Raw genomic sequence first — 18142 nt, 5'->3', positions numbered from 1 at the left:
GGGATTGGCCATAGGAGTCCATGGCTCTCCGCTCCAGTGTTTCATCACTACACAATTCTCGTATGGCCTGTACTTTGTGATTTTCCGCTTACACCTTGTGGTCTGGAAGTACCCCATGCTTAGGGACAGAATCTGATCAATATATAGTTTTAATATTGAAAATCTTATACATGAGATTTTTGTAAGGCATTTGTATTATCATCACCCCAAATGTCATAGAAAACAACTCTTCCACCATCAAGACCATCTCTGGCATCCCTCACATTGATCTCTCCATCCACAGCACTCTCCTCAGGGCGCCCTTGACATCGGTGTTCCTCAGGCTGTAGATCAGCGGGTTCAGCATAGGGTTGAAAAGGCTGTAAAACAAGGAAAGGATCTTCTGCTGCTCCTCAGGGTGGTGGGATTTGGGGGCCATGTACATGACAATGGCGCTTCCAAAGAAGAGCCCCACCACGCAGAGGTGGGAGGAGCAGGTGGAGAAGGCCTTTCTGCGGCCCTCCCCGGACTGGATCCTCAGGATGGCGAACAGGATGCGCGTGTAGGACACCAGCACCAAGCAGAGGGGCCCGACTAAGATAAACACAGAAGCAGCAAAAATGACAACTTGGTTGAGCCAGGTGTCAGCGCAGGCCAGCTTGAGGACAGACAGGATCTCACAGAAGAAGTGGTTGATTTCATGAGGCCCACAGAAGGGCAGCCTCAGGATGAGAACCACATGGACCAGGGCCAGCAGGGAGCCGCATGCCCAGGAAATGACAGCCTGAACCGTGCATACTCTCCAGTTCATGATGACAGTGTAACGTAGGGGGTGGCAAATCGCCACATATCGATCATAAGACATCATTACTAAGATGAGACACTCAGTATGAGCAAAAGCCATGTATAAAAAGGTCTGCATTATGCATGGGACAAAGGAGATCGTTTTTTCCTTGTTCAGAAGGTTCGCCAGCATCTTTGGGACATTATTTGAGGCATAGGCTATGTCAACAACAGCCAGGTGGGAGAGGAAGAAGTACATGGGGGTGTGCAGTCGGGAATCCAGCCAGATGAGCCCCAGGATGGTGCTGTTCCCCAGCAGGGTGAAGGCATAGAACAGGGAGAAGAGCCCGAAGAGGAACACCTGAGTCAGTGGGCTGAGTGGGAATCCCAGGAGAATGAATTCTGTGACCCATGTTTGATTTTCTGTCATTCCCTGACAACAGTATCTGTATCAGTCACTGCTGCTGAGGAACAAACTCTGATCTGGGTTACTTATTTAACAGAAAGAGGGGTTTTAAGGTATTTACTGTCTGTTCGCTCAGCTGGCAATCCTTTCCAGAGCCATTATGTCAACTCCTTTAATCCACTGTAAAGCAGAAAGAAAAATCTATTCAGGTAAGTAGTACAAGTGAGCACAGGATTTCATGCACTATTTGGACTTCTACACAATTTTATTTAACTTTGATCGCAAGACCTATGTTTTTACTATTATGATGGCAGCCACGGAATAATGTGTTTTCCAGCATGACTGTTTCATTTGGGAAGTCCCATAGCCATAGTCTCATACACTTTTACTTTCTAATTGATTTAGATTTCCAATTTTGTTCCCACTTCCTTTTTATCATTTGGTTTGTGCTTATTTTATAACTTGTGCAGAGTATACTGCACATAGCAGGTGCTCAATCAATGATAGAGTAAACAGGGGCTCCTGGGTGGCTCAGGTGGTTAAGCATCTGACTCTTGATTTCAGCTCAGATCACGATCTCACAGTGGTGAGGTCAAGTCCCGCCTGCTTGGGATTCTCTTTCTCCTCTCCCTCTGCCCCTCCTCTGCTAGTGTATTTTGTCTCCCTCCCTCTCTCAAAAAAAATAAAAAATAGAGTAAATAAATACATGAATTAGGGAATAAGATTTATAAATGCCACTTCAAGGAGGTCTGTTTCCCGCTGTGTTCACTAGTTTTGGGGCTTTAGCAAATGAAGTCGTCCCTAAGTTTTTTACTTTCTGAAGCTACACAGGAAAATCTGACTGTTTCCCTTTTGAGCATGAGCATAGCAACATCACTAATCTGGCCAGCATTCATAGAAGTAATTTATCTTATAGGGTCAGGGCAAGTGGTTATCATGTGAAGACTTAACTGTGTAATACCTCTACTGCTGCCCCACCCTACCCTCTTGCAGGACTGCTTCCCTGGTTCTGCATAGATCCTACACCCCACTGCATTTGGAAAGTTCCTAATACAGCACCCATTTGTTGCATGTATGGATGAATGGATGCATGGTTGGATGGATGGGTGGATGGTTGGAAGATAGGCATTACACTAGGAATGACATCCAAAGTGCCTATCCTGGAATTTAATCAAGAGTTTGTCTCTTTCATTTTCTCTGGCTGCCATTCCACCAACCATATGGCCACAGGGATGACAGAAAGGGAAATCCTGAAACATTCCATATACACCTATTAAATGACAATTCATGATACATGTGATCATTGTCAACAGGCAGCTTATGATTCCAACTCTGAAAATTTCAGCCCTATCTTAAGACCAGAAAGCTGCCCATAAGTTGACCTTGTACCTCCTGCTCAAGATGCTAATTTCTGGAGCCCTTCCTTTCTCCAGACTCCAGCTTCTTTCAACTACCACACTTTGAAAAAAGCCCTTTAATCACTGTGGCACCAGCCCTTGTCTTATCTCAGAGATAGGATTAGATTTAGAGGAAATTACACAGAAGTTGGCAGAGATTTTGAAGATCTGAGGACTTACCCCCTCCAACTGTCTCTGAAAGAGGGACTTTCAGGTGCAGGCCTTGTCCCTGTTCCCTTGACACGGGCTGATGCAGGTCCTGGGGGCTTCTCACTGTGAACATCAGCAGTAAAGATTTTATAGCAAGCTCATCTTCACCCCAAACCACCCAGATTGTCCCTGAGTGTCCCTGGGGGAGATGAGACAAGGACACATAAGACACAGATACCATCTCTATCAGGAGAACAAAAGTTGTTTGTCTCTCTGTCTCTATTTCTCTGGGCCCTGGGGATGGATGTTCAGAAGAAAAGGAGCTAGCAAGTGATGAGTTAATACCCAGTTGGATCCATATGCAGGAAACTTGTGTAGTAATAAGAATAAACATACTCCTGGGACCGCATTGTAAATTATACCCCCTAAGTATTTGATGGTGATGGGTTCCTGGATCTCCATCTTGTCTCAGATGGATTTTGTGAAGCTTGTAGGAGGAAGAACATAACCTTTATGAGATAATAGCTTGAAAGTCAACATGAATTTTTTTCTTCCCTCCTTAGATAATTATAAGATGGTTGTTGGTAGATCAGGAAAACTCTATCAACCTTCTGAACTATGCTGAGAAAGATGCCAAATCCTCTCCATATAGTACCTGAGATTTGATACGGGGTGTTGGAAGTAAGGGAAAACAGAAACCAGGGTAGAGCTGCTCTTGAAGAGGTTTCTGATAGAAGCCTCGGAGTTTGGAAGGTATCACATCTTTACTATGATATACTCATGAGTTCCATGAACCTTCTAATATAATAATGCCTTGGGCTGAGATGTTGACTTTATATTCACATAATAAAACATAAACAGAGGATGTCTTGAAAATTTTTGATTGTCTCTCTTTTGTGGGTCAGTCCTGTGTGTGTGTGTGTGTGTGTGTGTGTGTGTATGTATTTGCTCAATGGGCAAAGTTTTGGAAAGAAACATCCAAAACTCATTTATCAGTTCACATTTGGTTCTTTACTTGAAAGAGGAGAAGTAGATTGTTAATGTGTGAACAATATGGTTCTCTGTTAACAAGGGAGGGAAGGAAGTATACCTATGGTTTTTGGCTTACATCCTAGTCAAGGATTCAAAGCATACGTATTTCTATGGGCAGAGTAAAAAAAACTCAAGTAATAAGTGTCCTGAAATTTTGGAATAGTGAAAAGTTTATAAGCTATGTACAGTGGTTACAAAATTAACTGAAGCATTTAAGATAAATTTATTGACTACCTAAAACTGGAGAATTAAATACTTCCATGATAATTTTCAATTTCTATATAATATTCATAATTATCTACATGTAGATTCTTAATTTAAGTCATTCTTTTATTAATTTATAAAATTCATTCAATTTATATTTACTGAGCATCTGTTATATGTGGGCACAGTCCTAGACACTGGAGAAGCAAACATTAACGAGATACTGCCTTGATCTTCAAAGACCTTACAGTCTCTCTCAGAGTGAGCCATGCAAACAAACAATTTAGGGGCTATGATATAAGTGTCCACAGTACACCATGGGACCAAAGGAGAATGTGTTACATTATTCTGAAAGGGAGTCAGTATAGGCTTGACAACAAATGAGATACTTAAGCACTCTTCAGGAGGACATAAGGTGAACAGAACATACCGGGCTGTCCCCTAGGGTATGAGGAGGGAAAGGAAAAAGAACAATATTGGAAAGGGGCTTCACAAACAAGCTTCTGTATTATGTCAAAGATGTTGGACTTTGTTGAGAATAAAAAGTAGAATTGTATGACTAAATACATGGTTACAAAGATTACTTCTTATTTAGTGTAGAAGACTATTTAAAAGAAGAAGATTGAAGACTGTGAGGCCAAGCTATCTGAAGAGTAGGTGTTCAAATGAGAGATAGTGAGTACTTGCGTTAGGGGTGGTTACCATAGGGGTGGGGAGGAGAGAATGCGTATGAAACACAATTACAGTAAAACCTTGGTTTGTGAAGATAATTCGTTCCTGAAACATGCTTGTAATCCAAAGCACTTGTATATCAAAGCAAATTTCCCCATAAGAAATAATGGAAACTCAGAGGATTCATTCCACAACCCAAAAATATTCATATAAATGATTACATTATTGTAATATAATTAAAAATAATAAAGAAATACAAAATATAAAGAAAAATAAACAAATTGACCTGCACTTACCTTTGAGAATTTTCATGGCTGATGCGAGGGAGACAAGAGAGAGAGAGGAGGATTGTTGTGTAGACTGATTTTCACTATCACTAAGGGAATCACTTCTGTCTATTGGCTCAATGGAATCTTTTTCTGCATGGGGGCCATTGGTTATGCTTGCACGGATGTTGACTACAGTACAGTATTAATAAACTCTTGTCATAAACTGTATTTAATGTAACTGGCAATAAGGCGGCAGAGGAAAGAGTCTATATCTGCAGGCAGCCTGACCTAGAATGAAGCAAAGCATTCCTAAGCTTACTCTTGAATGGAAAAGCAAAGGACCATCCATAGGTTCTTTGAAGTGACAAAAAAAATACACTAATGCCAACTGTGGGCACCTTCCAACATTCTGAAAAATCACTGACTTCTGCCAAACACTGTGGCCTGAGATGGAGCATCCAAGCATGAGAGCTGATCACCCACAATCCCAGAGAGAGAGAGAGACAGACAGAGAGAAAAGAGTCATTGGCTCAGTTGTGATCATGTGATAGACGTTTGGTGTCAGGTATGACTTGTATTGCAAGACATCACTCGTCTACCAAGTTAAAATTTATTAGACATGTTTATCTTGCAAAACACTCGCAGAACAAGTTACCTGCAATCCAAGGTTTTACTGTAACAATATTTAGTGACATTTTGTGTGTGGTGAGGCAAAAAGCAGACCTTGGATGCTTCCCAGGCTGCTGGTTTATGTGGTTGTATATAGAGATGGCTTCATTCACTTATACAAAGAATACTTCGGGGAGAATGTATTTATTATGGCAAGGCCTGAAAAAGAGTATAGTTTTAACATGATGTGGTTGATGTGCCTATGAGACATACAGGTGGATATGTCCAAGAAGGAATTAACCAAATTGTTTTGGAGTTCATGAGAGATAACTAGTCCAAAGTCATGGATTTGGGAATCACATGCATTAGGTGATAGTTAAAGCCATGATAATGAAAAAAGTCATTTAAGGAGAGCAGTTTCGTTGACAAGAAACAAGGACAAGAACAGTGTCTTAAGAATGACCAATATTTAAGAGTTGCACAGAGGAAGATAAACCTCCAAAGAAGAGCAAAAGAAAGACCAGAGAAATAGGCAGCTGACCAGAAAATAGAAAGGAAGGAAATCAGAGAGTGATGTTACTCCAGGACATAAACTAAGATATGAGTATTTAATCCTTGGAGTAATTCTATCTTTTAGATACAAGAATATTCTCCTGCCCAGAACTATACTGAAGTGAATATTTATAGAAAAAATAAAATAAAACCAGGGGCACCTGGGTGGCTCAGTCAGTTGGGTGTCCAACTTCAGCTCAGGTCATGATCTCACAGTTTGTGAGTTTGAGCCCCACGTTGGGCTCTGTGCTGACAGCTCAGAGCCTAGAGCTGCTTCAGATTCTGTGTCTCCCTCTCTCTCTGCCCTGCCCCCACTTGTGCTCTGTCTCTCAAAAATAAATAAATGTAAAAAAATGTTTTCAAGAAAAGAAAAAAGAAAAAAGAAAATAAAATCAAAATTACTAAGAGAAATCCATTATTATCCTTCAAGAAAAATACATCACTTTTTTTGCATCATTTCCCATTTGCATTGACCTGTGCAATGGTGAACATTATGCAGCAAGTAGAGAAAATTTTAATTTCCAGAGAGCCTGCTATTAACATGTCAATCAGAAATATAATACCATTCAGGGGCACCTAGGTGACTCAGTTGGTTGACCATCTGACTTTGGCTCAGGTCATGATCTCGTGGTTTGTGTGTTCAAGCCCCACGTCGGGCTCTATGCTGACAGTTCAGAGCCTGGATCCTGCTTCAGATTTTGTGTCTCCCTTTTTCTGCCCCTCTTCTGCTTGCGCTCTGTCTCTCTCTCTCAAAAATAATTAACATTATAGGGGCGCCTGGGTGGCGCAGTCGGTTGGGCGTCCGACTTCAGCCAGGTCACGATCTCGCGGTCCGTGAGTTCGAGCCCCGCGTCGGGCTCTGGGCTGATGGCTCAGAGCCTGGAGCCTGTTTCCGATTCTGTGTCTCCCTCTCTCTCTGCCCCTCCCCCGTTCATGCTCTGTCTCTCTCTGTCCCAAAAATAAATAAACGTTGAAAAAAAATTAAAAAAAAAATAATAATTAACATTAGAAATATAATACCATACAAATATACAGTGACTTCATTGTGAAAATGAGAAGTAGTTATTACCCTGTGTGAAACAAGGATTCAACTGATAGCGTATGATGCCAAGCATAAAGAGGCAGATGACCAAAGATTTCCACGGTGAGGATTATAGTTCATCCTGCTAGGCATCCATCACATTCAAAAGAAGCTTCTGTTAGTACCCTGGAGGCACAGCCATCCTCCAGCAACTCATCACATTATTCTTAATTCACCAACACATGCAGAAAGGCTGATGAATAGGAAAATAATGGATTTCACACTTTCTCATTTTTTTTCTCCAATTAGGGGACAAAAGTCGACTCTCTCTCTCGTATCTCCAGAACCACAGTGTAGACTCAAAAGGAAGAAGAAGGAGCAAGGACATTCTCAAACACAGAAGAGTCAGTGTCAGATATTCTATGCATTAACAATATGATTCTGGAGGACAAATTCTACATCTGTTAATTTGTTGGGTTTTTAAAAAAATGTTTATTTACTTATTTTGAGGGAAGGAGGGGCAGAGATAGAGGGAGAGAGAGAATCCTGAGCAGGCTCCACGCTGCCAGTGAAGAGCCTGTCATGGGGTTTGATCTCATAAATCTCATGAACTGTAAGATCATGACCTGAGCTGAAACCAAGAGGTGGACATTTAACCGAATTAGCCACCCAGGTGCCCCTTTGTTGTTGTTGTTGTTGTTGTTGTTGTTGTTGTTTTAAAGAAAACCACTCCATTCTTTCTTAACCTTTCAACTGTTATGCATTTTTTAGTGTGTTTAGGTGATAGAGAAATGTTTCTCAAAGTATGGTCCCCGGACCACCAGAATGAGAAAAACAGTTCACTCTTTGTAAGGAAGCAAAAAGCACTTTGGAAACTCTAAAACTCAAAGTAAACATATAGTATTATTTTTTTAAAAACTTTTTATGCATGCAAAGAACCTTAAAGAACACTGTATCCAAAGGTGTCATTTTAAAGATGAGAATACTGAAGTTGGACAGGTATGACTTCTTCAAAAATAAAGGCATATTTCAGGTAAGAACCCAGGCATCTCAAATCTAGTGTAAATAAAATGTACATTTCATAACATACATTCAGTTTTCTTCTCCTGGCTTCATCTATCACAGGAAGTTGTCTCACTACCCACACCCCCTCGCAAGTTACTCAAGTAAGAAACAGAGTCATTCTGGAATCTTCTTCCTCTCCAGAACGTATATGAATTCTCTTCATTTCTTTCCAACGTCAGTGCCATTACGGTACCCCACAGAGTAGGGTGGAGTGGTGGGGGGTGGTTCCTAGGTAAGAAGGGAAGGAGAAAGGTTTGATCCTCATAGTTATAATGAGACTTAAATACATACATTTAGCATTGTTTCCATTATCAATTAGTCAAGTGAAAGTACTTGATCTGTGCCTTTTTTAACCTCTGTGAGGCTTCATTCTAGTCGAAGTTTGACAAAATCCACCAAACCAATGTAAAGTCTCTTAACGTGGCTTTCAGCTTCCATTCCATGCCCTCTTGCTTAAAAATCTTCAATGTCCTTTCTTTGAACCATATAAAATCCAAATTCCCTTTGAAGGCTATGAAAGTGGTAAATGATCTGGCCCTTCCTGCTTCTTAAACCACATCTCTGGAAATCTTTGATCAGGGTGTTAAAAATGTACAGGACCTGGACAAGTTCTAGATCATAGAAACTCTTGCCAGCCTCGGGGGTTTTGCACTCACCGGTCACTATGCCAGGAGTATGTCCTCAGTTTAATTATCACTTGTTCCCCAACCACACTATTATACACCACAGCAGTAAATGTCACAAACGAAAACTCTTATGACTTTTCACTGTTGTCTTTGTCTTCTCTACTCAAAGGCAAGTCCTTAAGGGCAGGGACTATGTCTTCTTTCATTACACTGAGAGCCCAGTGGCTTCTTCTAGTAGGTGCTCAATTAATTAGCTACATAAATAAATCAACACTTTTATGATGATCAGGCTTATTTCATAGGCACTAATTGAAAAAGGTTAACGATCTATTAGTCACTTTATGCTTTTTATAAAATACACATTTTTATTGAGGAATATCACATTTTTATAGCCTTAGAAAAGCAGATTTTTCTCATATGTTTGCTTACGGATCACCATTTTCATTACACTGAGCATGATTTGTAAGATATTCAGTTACAGAACTCCCTTTGCCCCACTTCTGTGACTCTTTGGTGTTTTCTGATCTTCTGATCTCCTTTTCATTTCCTTCTTCCTGCATCATTTTCTCCTCCCTCCTCTTTCTTCTTCCTCCTTCCCTCCCTCACTTGCCTTCACACTTCCCTCCCTCCTTGCCCCTTCTCTTCTTAGTGTTCTCTTGGGTCCTTCTCCTCAACACTCTCTCTTCTCTCTTCTGAATGTAAATTATTTTCAGTCATAAAGTGACTCATAATTAAATGAGGAATGTCAAACAGGATTTCAGATAACAAGGTAACAAGTAGCAAAAACCAAAACAAGTGAAAGAACAATGAAAAAGCCTCTTGGGGTTCCTGGGTGGCTCAGTCAGCTGAGTGTCTGACATTGGCTCAGGTCATGATCTCACGGTTCGTGAGTTTGAGCCCCGTGTTGGGCTCTGTGCTGACAGCCTGGAGCCTGGATCTTGCTTGGAATCCTGTGCTTCCTTCTCTCTCTGCCCATCCCCCACTCATACTCTGTCTCTGTCTCTCTCTCTCAAAAATAAACTTAAAAAAATTTTTTAAGAAAAAACTTCTTAGCAGCCTCAGATCGTAAAGTTCCTATGCCCACTAGCTCAGAGGGCACATGCCCCATCCTTCCCCTACTTATCTATCCCAAGGAGGTACAAATGTGAATGATGCACAGACTACCTTAGCTAAGAGCCCCATTGTCTCTCCTCTTCAGAAGGCCTAATTCTTCACATTAAGGGAATTCTAACTGTAATTTGTCCTTCCCTCTTGACAAACAGTTTATAGATGGATCTTTAGTAACCTAGGTAAAGAATAGGTGTTTTCCAAAAGTTTAACGCTGGACTGCTTGTAATTATATCAATGTTTGTCACTAAATATAGCTGAGCATGAGCTCACATCCATGTGAGGAGGGTCATGCTATCACCCATCGGTTAGTATGGAATAGTGGCCATAACACTCAAGTTTTTTTTTTTTTTTTAAGTTGTTTCATGCCAATCCTGGACATACTGTAGTAGTGGAGGTAGCAATATATTTTCCCTCTTCTCAGTGACAACTTGCATGATACATAAAACATCTGTAATACTGGTATATGAATCCAAGACTATTGATTTATCATTGATCAAGAGAATAAAAGGTTTCATGTTTCTATAACTAGAATGGGGATTAGTCAAAAGAAAAGTCAGGAAGCTTAGGTTGAGATCTAGGTGAAATTCACATGATTTAATGATTACTGATGTGGAATTATCCCACATACAGAATCTCAAATATTCCCAAAGCCTAAGACCATGAAATGTCTCATCTGCATCACTCAGCAGAGGTCAGAGGTTTGAGATTGCTGTACTGATCAATACTCATTATTTGAATAATACCTACAGACGAATGAGATTTGCCCATTATAGTGAATTCCTTGCCAGTAAGTGCCTCTTTGATAAGTTATTTTGAAATAAATAAAAATTGTCTAGTTTAAATTTGTATAGTCTGATTGATTATATTCTCTATCAGGACACACATTTAGTTGCTAACTGTATCTAAAAACCTTAAAGGGCACCTGGGTGGCTCAGTTGGTTGAGCATCCGACTTCAGCTCAGGTCATGATCTCACGGCTTGTGGGTTCAAGCCCACGTCGGGCTCTGGGCTGACAGACAGCTCAGAGCCTGGAGCCTGCTTCCGATTCTGTGTCTCCTCTCTCTCTGCCCCTCCCCTGTTCGTGCTCTGTTTCTCTCTCTCTCAAAAATGAATAAACGTTAAAAAATTAAAATAAAATAAAATAAAATAAAATAAAATAAAAACCTTGAATTGGGTTCACATTTATCTCCAGAAATAAAATCCTTCAGCTTCTAAGAGTTCAACTGGTAATGATAATTAACACCTTGGTTCACTTCTTGGTATGTGTCACGAACTGTTCCAGGAACTCTGCATACCTACTCTCAGGAAGCAATCATTCAAAATACACCCAAAACTGAATAACTTCATGTAAATGAGAAAATTGAGACTCCAAGGAGTTCACTGACCTCGAACCCAGGTTTAATTACAAATTGCATAAACTACTTCACCACTGCCCTATTCCTTGTCTGGTATGCTGATTTGATAAGCCCAGGAGGGATGTGAACACACATTCCATATGCAAGTTGGTCGTGCTGCCTGAGTTAATTTCATAGTTGTATGATGTTCCATTGTATGAGGATATCATCATTTACTTAATCATTTTTTGGGTACTTAGATTTTTTTTCCATATGCTAAAAATATTATACTACTTAAAAATATTATATTAATATTATACATGTTATAATATATGCACATACTATGAATAGAGGAATATTCTGTACATAAAACTTCTTTATTTGGGATTATATCTTTAATTTTTAGAAATGTACTTACTGAACGAAAGATCAGAAATATCTTCATGACTCAAGTCAGCACAAACTAATGGTCAGACAGATCAATGAGCCTTGCTCTACCATTATTAGCTGTGTTACTGTAGGCAAGATGTTCAATGTCTAAATTATTTCTTCATCTATAAATTGGGTATAACATCAATATTTCAGAGTTCTTGTCACATCTCGATGGAACAGTAAAGAGATAACTATTACTTATTATATTATTAAAATGCTGTTTGCAAAGATTGATCCAATTATTTTTTCCATTGTAAGCATATAGGAATTTCTTAACATCTCCTTGCTTGCGTGTCTCTCTGTGTACATGTATATAATTCCTAGACTTCAGTAATTTGCTAGTTTAAAATTATGTCTATTAAGTCTGCATGTGTCTCATCACTACTAACTATGCTGTGCTCTTCTCTGTACATCAGAGGGCACCTAGCATTGATCCATATCACCATCGGCACTATTTTAACCTTGGCCAGCTGATCATATTGGCTTCTGCCAAGTTTCTCCACCATAACGTAATTTTCCCTTTATAATCTATTAGAGTTTTGTAGGAGATATTCTGATGCTATACCAACATTTTGATCCTGATCAGAATTTTATCCACTAGGTTTAGCCTCAACTGACACCTCCTGCCTAAATCAGTCACCATTATAATGGTCGCCAAATAACAACTTTCTATTTCCATCATTTCCTCTACATTTATGAATTGTCATTCTGCTAAAGAAGAGCTTACACATTTCTATTTATTTTACTGGTTATTTATTTGTTTATATCATTGTCATGAATCTCTATTATATTAAATAAAATTTAATATTTTAAGTTATAATCTATTATTTTCATTTTTAACTTTATTTGGCCAATGAGAGTCCCTTCAAGATGACTTCTGTATCCTATTTTTACATCTTCACCTTCCTTTTTTTAGTATTTTCTTATTTTCTGTTGTAAAGACTCTTCTTGTACTTTTTTTTCTTTATGTTTCCCTGGCATTAGCCATTTTTTCAGGAAGCCCTGCTCCCTTTAGTGGTAGAGAGTCATTAAACCAATATCTGGGTTCTCAGTGTGCTCACAGCCAGTATAATGTCAACGTTTGTAAGACCAGCAAACGGGGGTCGGAAAGAAAAGCATTTACATGTTTCCGTATTTACACACACTTACGTATACAGATACATCTATAACTATTTCTACATTTATGTACACATTTTTAAATATGACTTCACTAAAGCATGGTAACTTGTACTTCATCAAAATTAAAAACTCCGTTCTTTAAAAGGCACCATTAAGAAAACAAAAGGACAAACTACAGAATTGAATAAAATATTCACACTGCATATTTCTTCTGTCAAGCACTTCTGCCAAGAATATATAAAGGCCTCTTAAATTTAATAAGGAGACAACCCAAATAATAAATGAGCAAATGGTTTGAACAGATACTCCACTAACGAAGATATACAAAAGATCAATAACACATTTAAAAATGTTCAACATCCTTAGCCATCAGAGAAATACATATTAAAACAAGAAGACACCACAATACACCCACTAAAATGGTTAAAAATTAATTTTTTAAGTGTATTCATTTATTTTGAGAGACGGAGGGAGAGAGCAAATCTCAACCAGGCTCTATACTGTCAGCGCAGAGCCCAACATGGGGCTCAATCCCCAAACCGTGAGATCACGACCTGAGCCAGTAACTAGAGTTGGATGCTTAACTGACTGAGCCACTGAGGAGCCCCTGGTTAAAAATTTAAAACCAAACTGTGGAGAAGATGCTAATCAAGTGGAATTCTCATATATTGCTGGTGGGAATGTAAAATGGAACATCAATTTTTCAGCACCATATAAACTGAAACATATACTTCTATGTGGTAAATTAAGTAAATACTTTCAGGTATTTTCCAAAGAGAATGAAAGCATATTTTCAAAGACATGTATACAACTGTTCAGAACTACTTCAAAAAAACAAAAAAAAACAAAAAAAAAAAAAAAGAAAAACAACTCAAATGCCAACCAACAGTTGAATGGATTAAAGAATCATGGCATATCCATATAGTGGAATACCACTCAACAATAAAAATAAATGAACTTCTGATACATGTATTAACATGGATGAGTCACAAAATATGTTAAGTGAAAGAAGGTAGATAGAAAAAAATATATTCTGTATGCTTACATTCAAATAAAGTTGTGGAGCAGGCAAAACTAATCTATAGTGACAGAAATCTATTGTGGCATATCACTGGTTGCCTAGGCCAGAGGGTGAGGAGGGCATAAATCCACTGTAAAGGGACACCAGGAGAATTTTTTGAGGGATGGAAATGATTTACATCTTGACTGTGTTGATTTGTCACAACTCAATGGACTTGACTCTTAAAATAGATACACATACTGTGTGTAAACTATTTCTCAATAAAGTTGTCTAAAAAACAAAATGATCTCATACTACTTGCTCCTATTCCAATCATACCCCTCTAGGGGCTTCTAGTCTATCACCATTCCATGGTTGTGAATACTTTTCCTAGTTGTGAGAAAGTTCTCAAAGTGTTTGCTTATTTGCTCAATCAACTACTTCTTTGTTCAATGCATCCGTTTGATGCTATCTCCATACTCTGCATCCTGGAGTGCCTCCAGCACATTTGCTCAGATTTCTGCATGATTACCCCATCCATACCCATGCAACTGACCAGCTCGTAATTTCTTTTTCTAGGAAAAGACAGTGGGAAAGATGGGAATGTCTAATTATTTCATTTCATAGTTTTATTCTCTTCTCTTCATCATTATCTTTGTTTCCACTGATCTCTTCTTTTTTTCTGTATTTGTCTTTCATTGGAAACTCCAGATGTGTAGTTTTATATAAGGTGATAGGATGGTCCAGCTATCCAGTGTGTTGAGATTCCCTCAAATGGGAATGTCTCCTGGACTGTTTGGTTTATCCAATGAGTTCTTCAATCTTGTGTGTACTTGCAAGTAAGAAGGGTGGAATGCATCTGACTGTGAGAGACTGGGGTACAAGGAGAGTAACTGGGCACACTCTCATCATTCATTGCCCAGACTTTCATTTAATTCCTCTGTCTTTAGACCCAAGCCTCTCTGACTTCTGCTTCATCTGGGGTCCCAGAATCTAGGACTTCTTATCCTCAACTTCTCCAAAGAATGAGCTTTCAGGCTCCTGCCCAGGTTGAGCTGTTGCCTAGCTGTGGGGGATGGTGCAGAATCAGAAGATCCAAAGTTGTAATAACAGACTTTCATCTTATTCCCCTGTTTTCCCCCTTTGTGTATCCCAGGGTCCACTGTTGCTAGTCTAAGTCTTCAGCTTCCTGGGGGCTAATATGTCTTACCTCTTACTGGCTTCCCCTTTCTGCATGCTTATTGGTTGGTAGCTTCTTATTTGATAAATTAGTTACCACTCTTCCATGTGCCTTCCATGTTAAAAAAAAAAAAATGCTTCAGTTCCTCTTATTCACTTATGTCTCCTCTGCCATTCTATATACTCCTGTACATTATACATTGTGCTCTACTGCCATTTCAGTGGTATCTGGGAAGGGAGAAGAGATGAACATGTATGATAAATCCTTCTCGCTCTAAGAGATCACTTATCACATAAAATTGTCTACTTCTGTCAACTAATTCTTCACTCTAAGAATTCTCTCTAAAATAAATTGAAATTTATCTAAATTTTTACACAAGAAAACTGCCCTAGCATATTCAGGAAAATCTTCTATTAGTAGATTGCTGGTTTATGTTTTTTCAGTAATTATTTAATAAATGGGGGAACTGTTTACCTTTAAATCATGATGTGAAGATTCTTTATTAAATTCCATCAAAGGTACCCTGTCAACGTTTCTCCTGCCTGGACTGTCTATAATGAATTGAATCCATTCTGGGTTCTTCTTACATTTACCTTAATCCCAACCCTGCTCCACTGGTATGTTTGATAGATGGTAAATATAAAAACCAATGTGAATTCAAGGTCAAATCACTCAAAATTGGTCACTTCAGCAATAAATATCAGTCTATTCCATTACTTGCCTTCATGGACCCAAACTTACTTCTATAAGGATTTGCATTAAATGTTTTTCATCATAAATGGATTAGTTTAATTGAATGTTCAATCTGGTTTGTGCATGTATAAGAATATACACACATTCTTTGTGTGCTGATTTCCTGGGGATAAGGGAAATGTCCGACATATCCATCACGTTAATTAAAGACCTGAGGTAGCCTGAGTCTGGGGATGAGGTTGGCGAGAATTTATTTATGTTCCTCACCGAAGACTGGTCAGTGTTCTGGCTCTTTCAGTTGCTAGCCAACGGGTCATAGTTGAGAAGCCTAAAGGCTGCACTCAAATATGAACCCAAATAGAAGAGACCTATCAGGGACTTCTTAAAGCCTTCTGGCATGTTCCCCCTTGCTTCCTTCCTCCCTACCTGAGTGACTGTGAAAAAAATCTAGAAAGATTTTAAGTTGAAAGGTGTTTGCACCTCTGAGGCTGCCCAGGGAAATCACCTTCAGGGTTTCTCAGAAGTTTTCTTGCCCTTGCTCCCAGAGAGCTCCTGCAACTTCAGTTAGTTCACTAAGGAACCTCATGGAGCCATTTAGAGAACTCATTAAAAAGACACAGCTGGAAAGTTTCCCTCAGGTATTTTGGAAAAGATGGAAAAAAAACTTTTTAATTGATCTCAAGGGAATAGAAACTATTTCAGGATCTAAAAAGTAAGTGTCAGGAAAAATCTCCTTGTGGAGTTCATTAAACCTTGACTCTATTAATTATAGAGCAGTGCTCCCTGCAGGCAACTGCTCAAGAGACCATGTGTCACATGGCCTTTTGGGAAAATATCCTGGTTGCTTCACTGTGGGATCTCAGAGTTAGGGTTTAAGTGGAGTGTGGAGACAGACTCCTTGGAGAATGGAGTTCCAAGCATCTTATCAATGGATTGAGCGCTTTCTCCTATTCACACATTTAAATAAGAGAACAATAAACCAAATAACTGCCAATATATTCCAGGCACAGTGCTAAGACATTTATATGAATTATTGCCAATCATCAAAATAATTTTTATAAGTGAATACTTATTGCCTTCCAACATATAAAAGAAGAAGCAAGTTCAGTCAAGTTGAATAACTCATCCAAAGTCATATAAGATCCCAAATTTAAAACTGATTCCGAAGCCTTCTTCATTTTTCTGCTGAGAGAGTCCAGCATGAACTCAAGCATAGTCTTCCTAGACCCACTTATAGTCCCTAGTTCAGCCACCCAAACAACCACCCTGCATTTTTTTCCTTGGCAATACAAAGGAAGACAAAACATGGCAGCATTAGCTGAAGACATGATAATAAAGGATATAAGCTAGAATTTCCTCAAAGTAATATTACTCCTATTTTAACATTTCCTGCTTCTAGCATGTCTGTCCCAGTTGCTGTTAATCCCAGATCTAATTCCATCTTCTCCTTGCCACAGTCCATTTGGATATCTTTGCTGGTACACTAATACAATAGAATTTTTCTCAATAAAAACAAATTAATGCTAAGTTATTCAACCCTCTCACTTCTTCCATAAGACTTAACTGAAGTCCAAGGCAGGGGAATGCTTGAAGTTAATAAGTTATAATGTTTATCTGGGTCCCCTGAGGGCTGATACCATGATACGATTAAATGTGCATGGTATATATTGGGGAAAAACAATGAGAAACAATGAGGAGGGATCTAGTGAAGGTTTGGAAGGCCATTTGATTCGGGTCTGATTCCTGTGAAGGAGAAAGAGAAGGAAGGAAAGGAGCATATATGCATGCACCACATAGGGTTTCAGCCAGAAACAGAGGGCTCACTTAAATTTGATAATTTGAAGAAAGGTTAATGAAGGAACTACTTACAATGTTATGTACAGGGTGTGGGGAAACCCAAAGAGAAAGTACAAGATTCCAGAATAATGCAGAATCCTGGGCTGGTAATAAAACTACTTCACAAACTCTAGGCCTAAAGGAGAAGAGGAGATTGCTGTTATTAGAACCTGGAGAGAAAGAGGAATGTGTAGAAGGGTGGCTAATAGAAGCTGGAATCTTAAGTCAGTTGGACCAGTCCATGCCACCCTACAGGGAACTTCCTGTAGTCTGGGGATGAATGAAGCCCCATGGTGTAATACATACAGATGTGTCTTAGCGGGCACAGAGAAAAGTGAAGCATGAATATGGAAGGGGCAAAGGGAAGATAACTACCATCTGATTTGTATGTTCATCAGAACTGGCCATGGTCTTATACTCCATCAGATCAGGAATCTCAGGGAAATTCCACACAAATTTTATTTATAAATATTTACTTATAGGAATAAATAATGTCTCAAATAGTAATAAAAAGTGCAGGATTTAATAGTTATACGAAGAGGAAGGGAAAGATCTTTAGGAAAGATTGCCAACTAATAATTGTAAAAAGTAATGAAAGAATTAGAAAATCACTATTTTGTAGCCAACTTAATAATTGATTCAAGCAGTCAATGAATGCTACAATAATTGGCTG

The 18142-nt window shown here is 39.0% G+C and overlaps 1 protein-coding gene across 1 annotated transcript; it reads right to left on the bottom strand.

The window, feature by feature from the left end:
* Positions 1–259: 259 nt before the first annotated feature.
* Positions 260–1192, bottom strand: LOC123607702 (olfactory receptor 2A5). Its single transcript, XM_045497113.1, has one exon. It carries the CDS (start codon positions 1190–1192, stop codon positions 260–262), a length of 933 nt encoding a protein of 310 aa, XP_045353069.1.
* Between the last annotated feature and the right edge of the window lie 16950 nt (positions 1193–18142).

Source organism: Leopardus geoffroyi, chromosome A2 (assembly GCF_018350155.1).
Source record: "Leopardus geoffroyi isolate Oge1 chromosome A2, O.geoffroyi_Oge1_pat1.0, whole genome shotgun sequence".
NCBI classification, from domain to species: Eukaryota; Metazoa; Chordata; class Mammalia; order Carnivora; family Felidae; genus Leopardus; species Leopardus geoffroyi.
The sequence above is the reverse complement of the archived record's forward strand: the minus strand, read 5'-3'. Positions and strand labels throughout refer to the sequence as shown.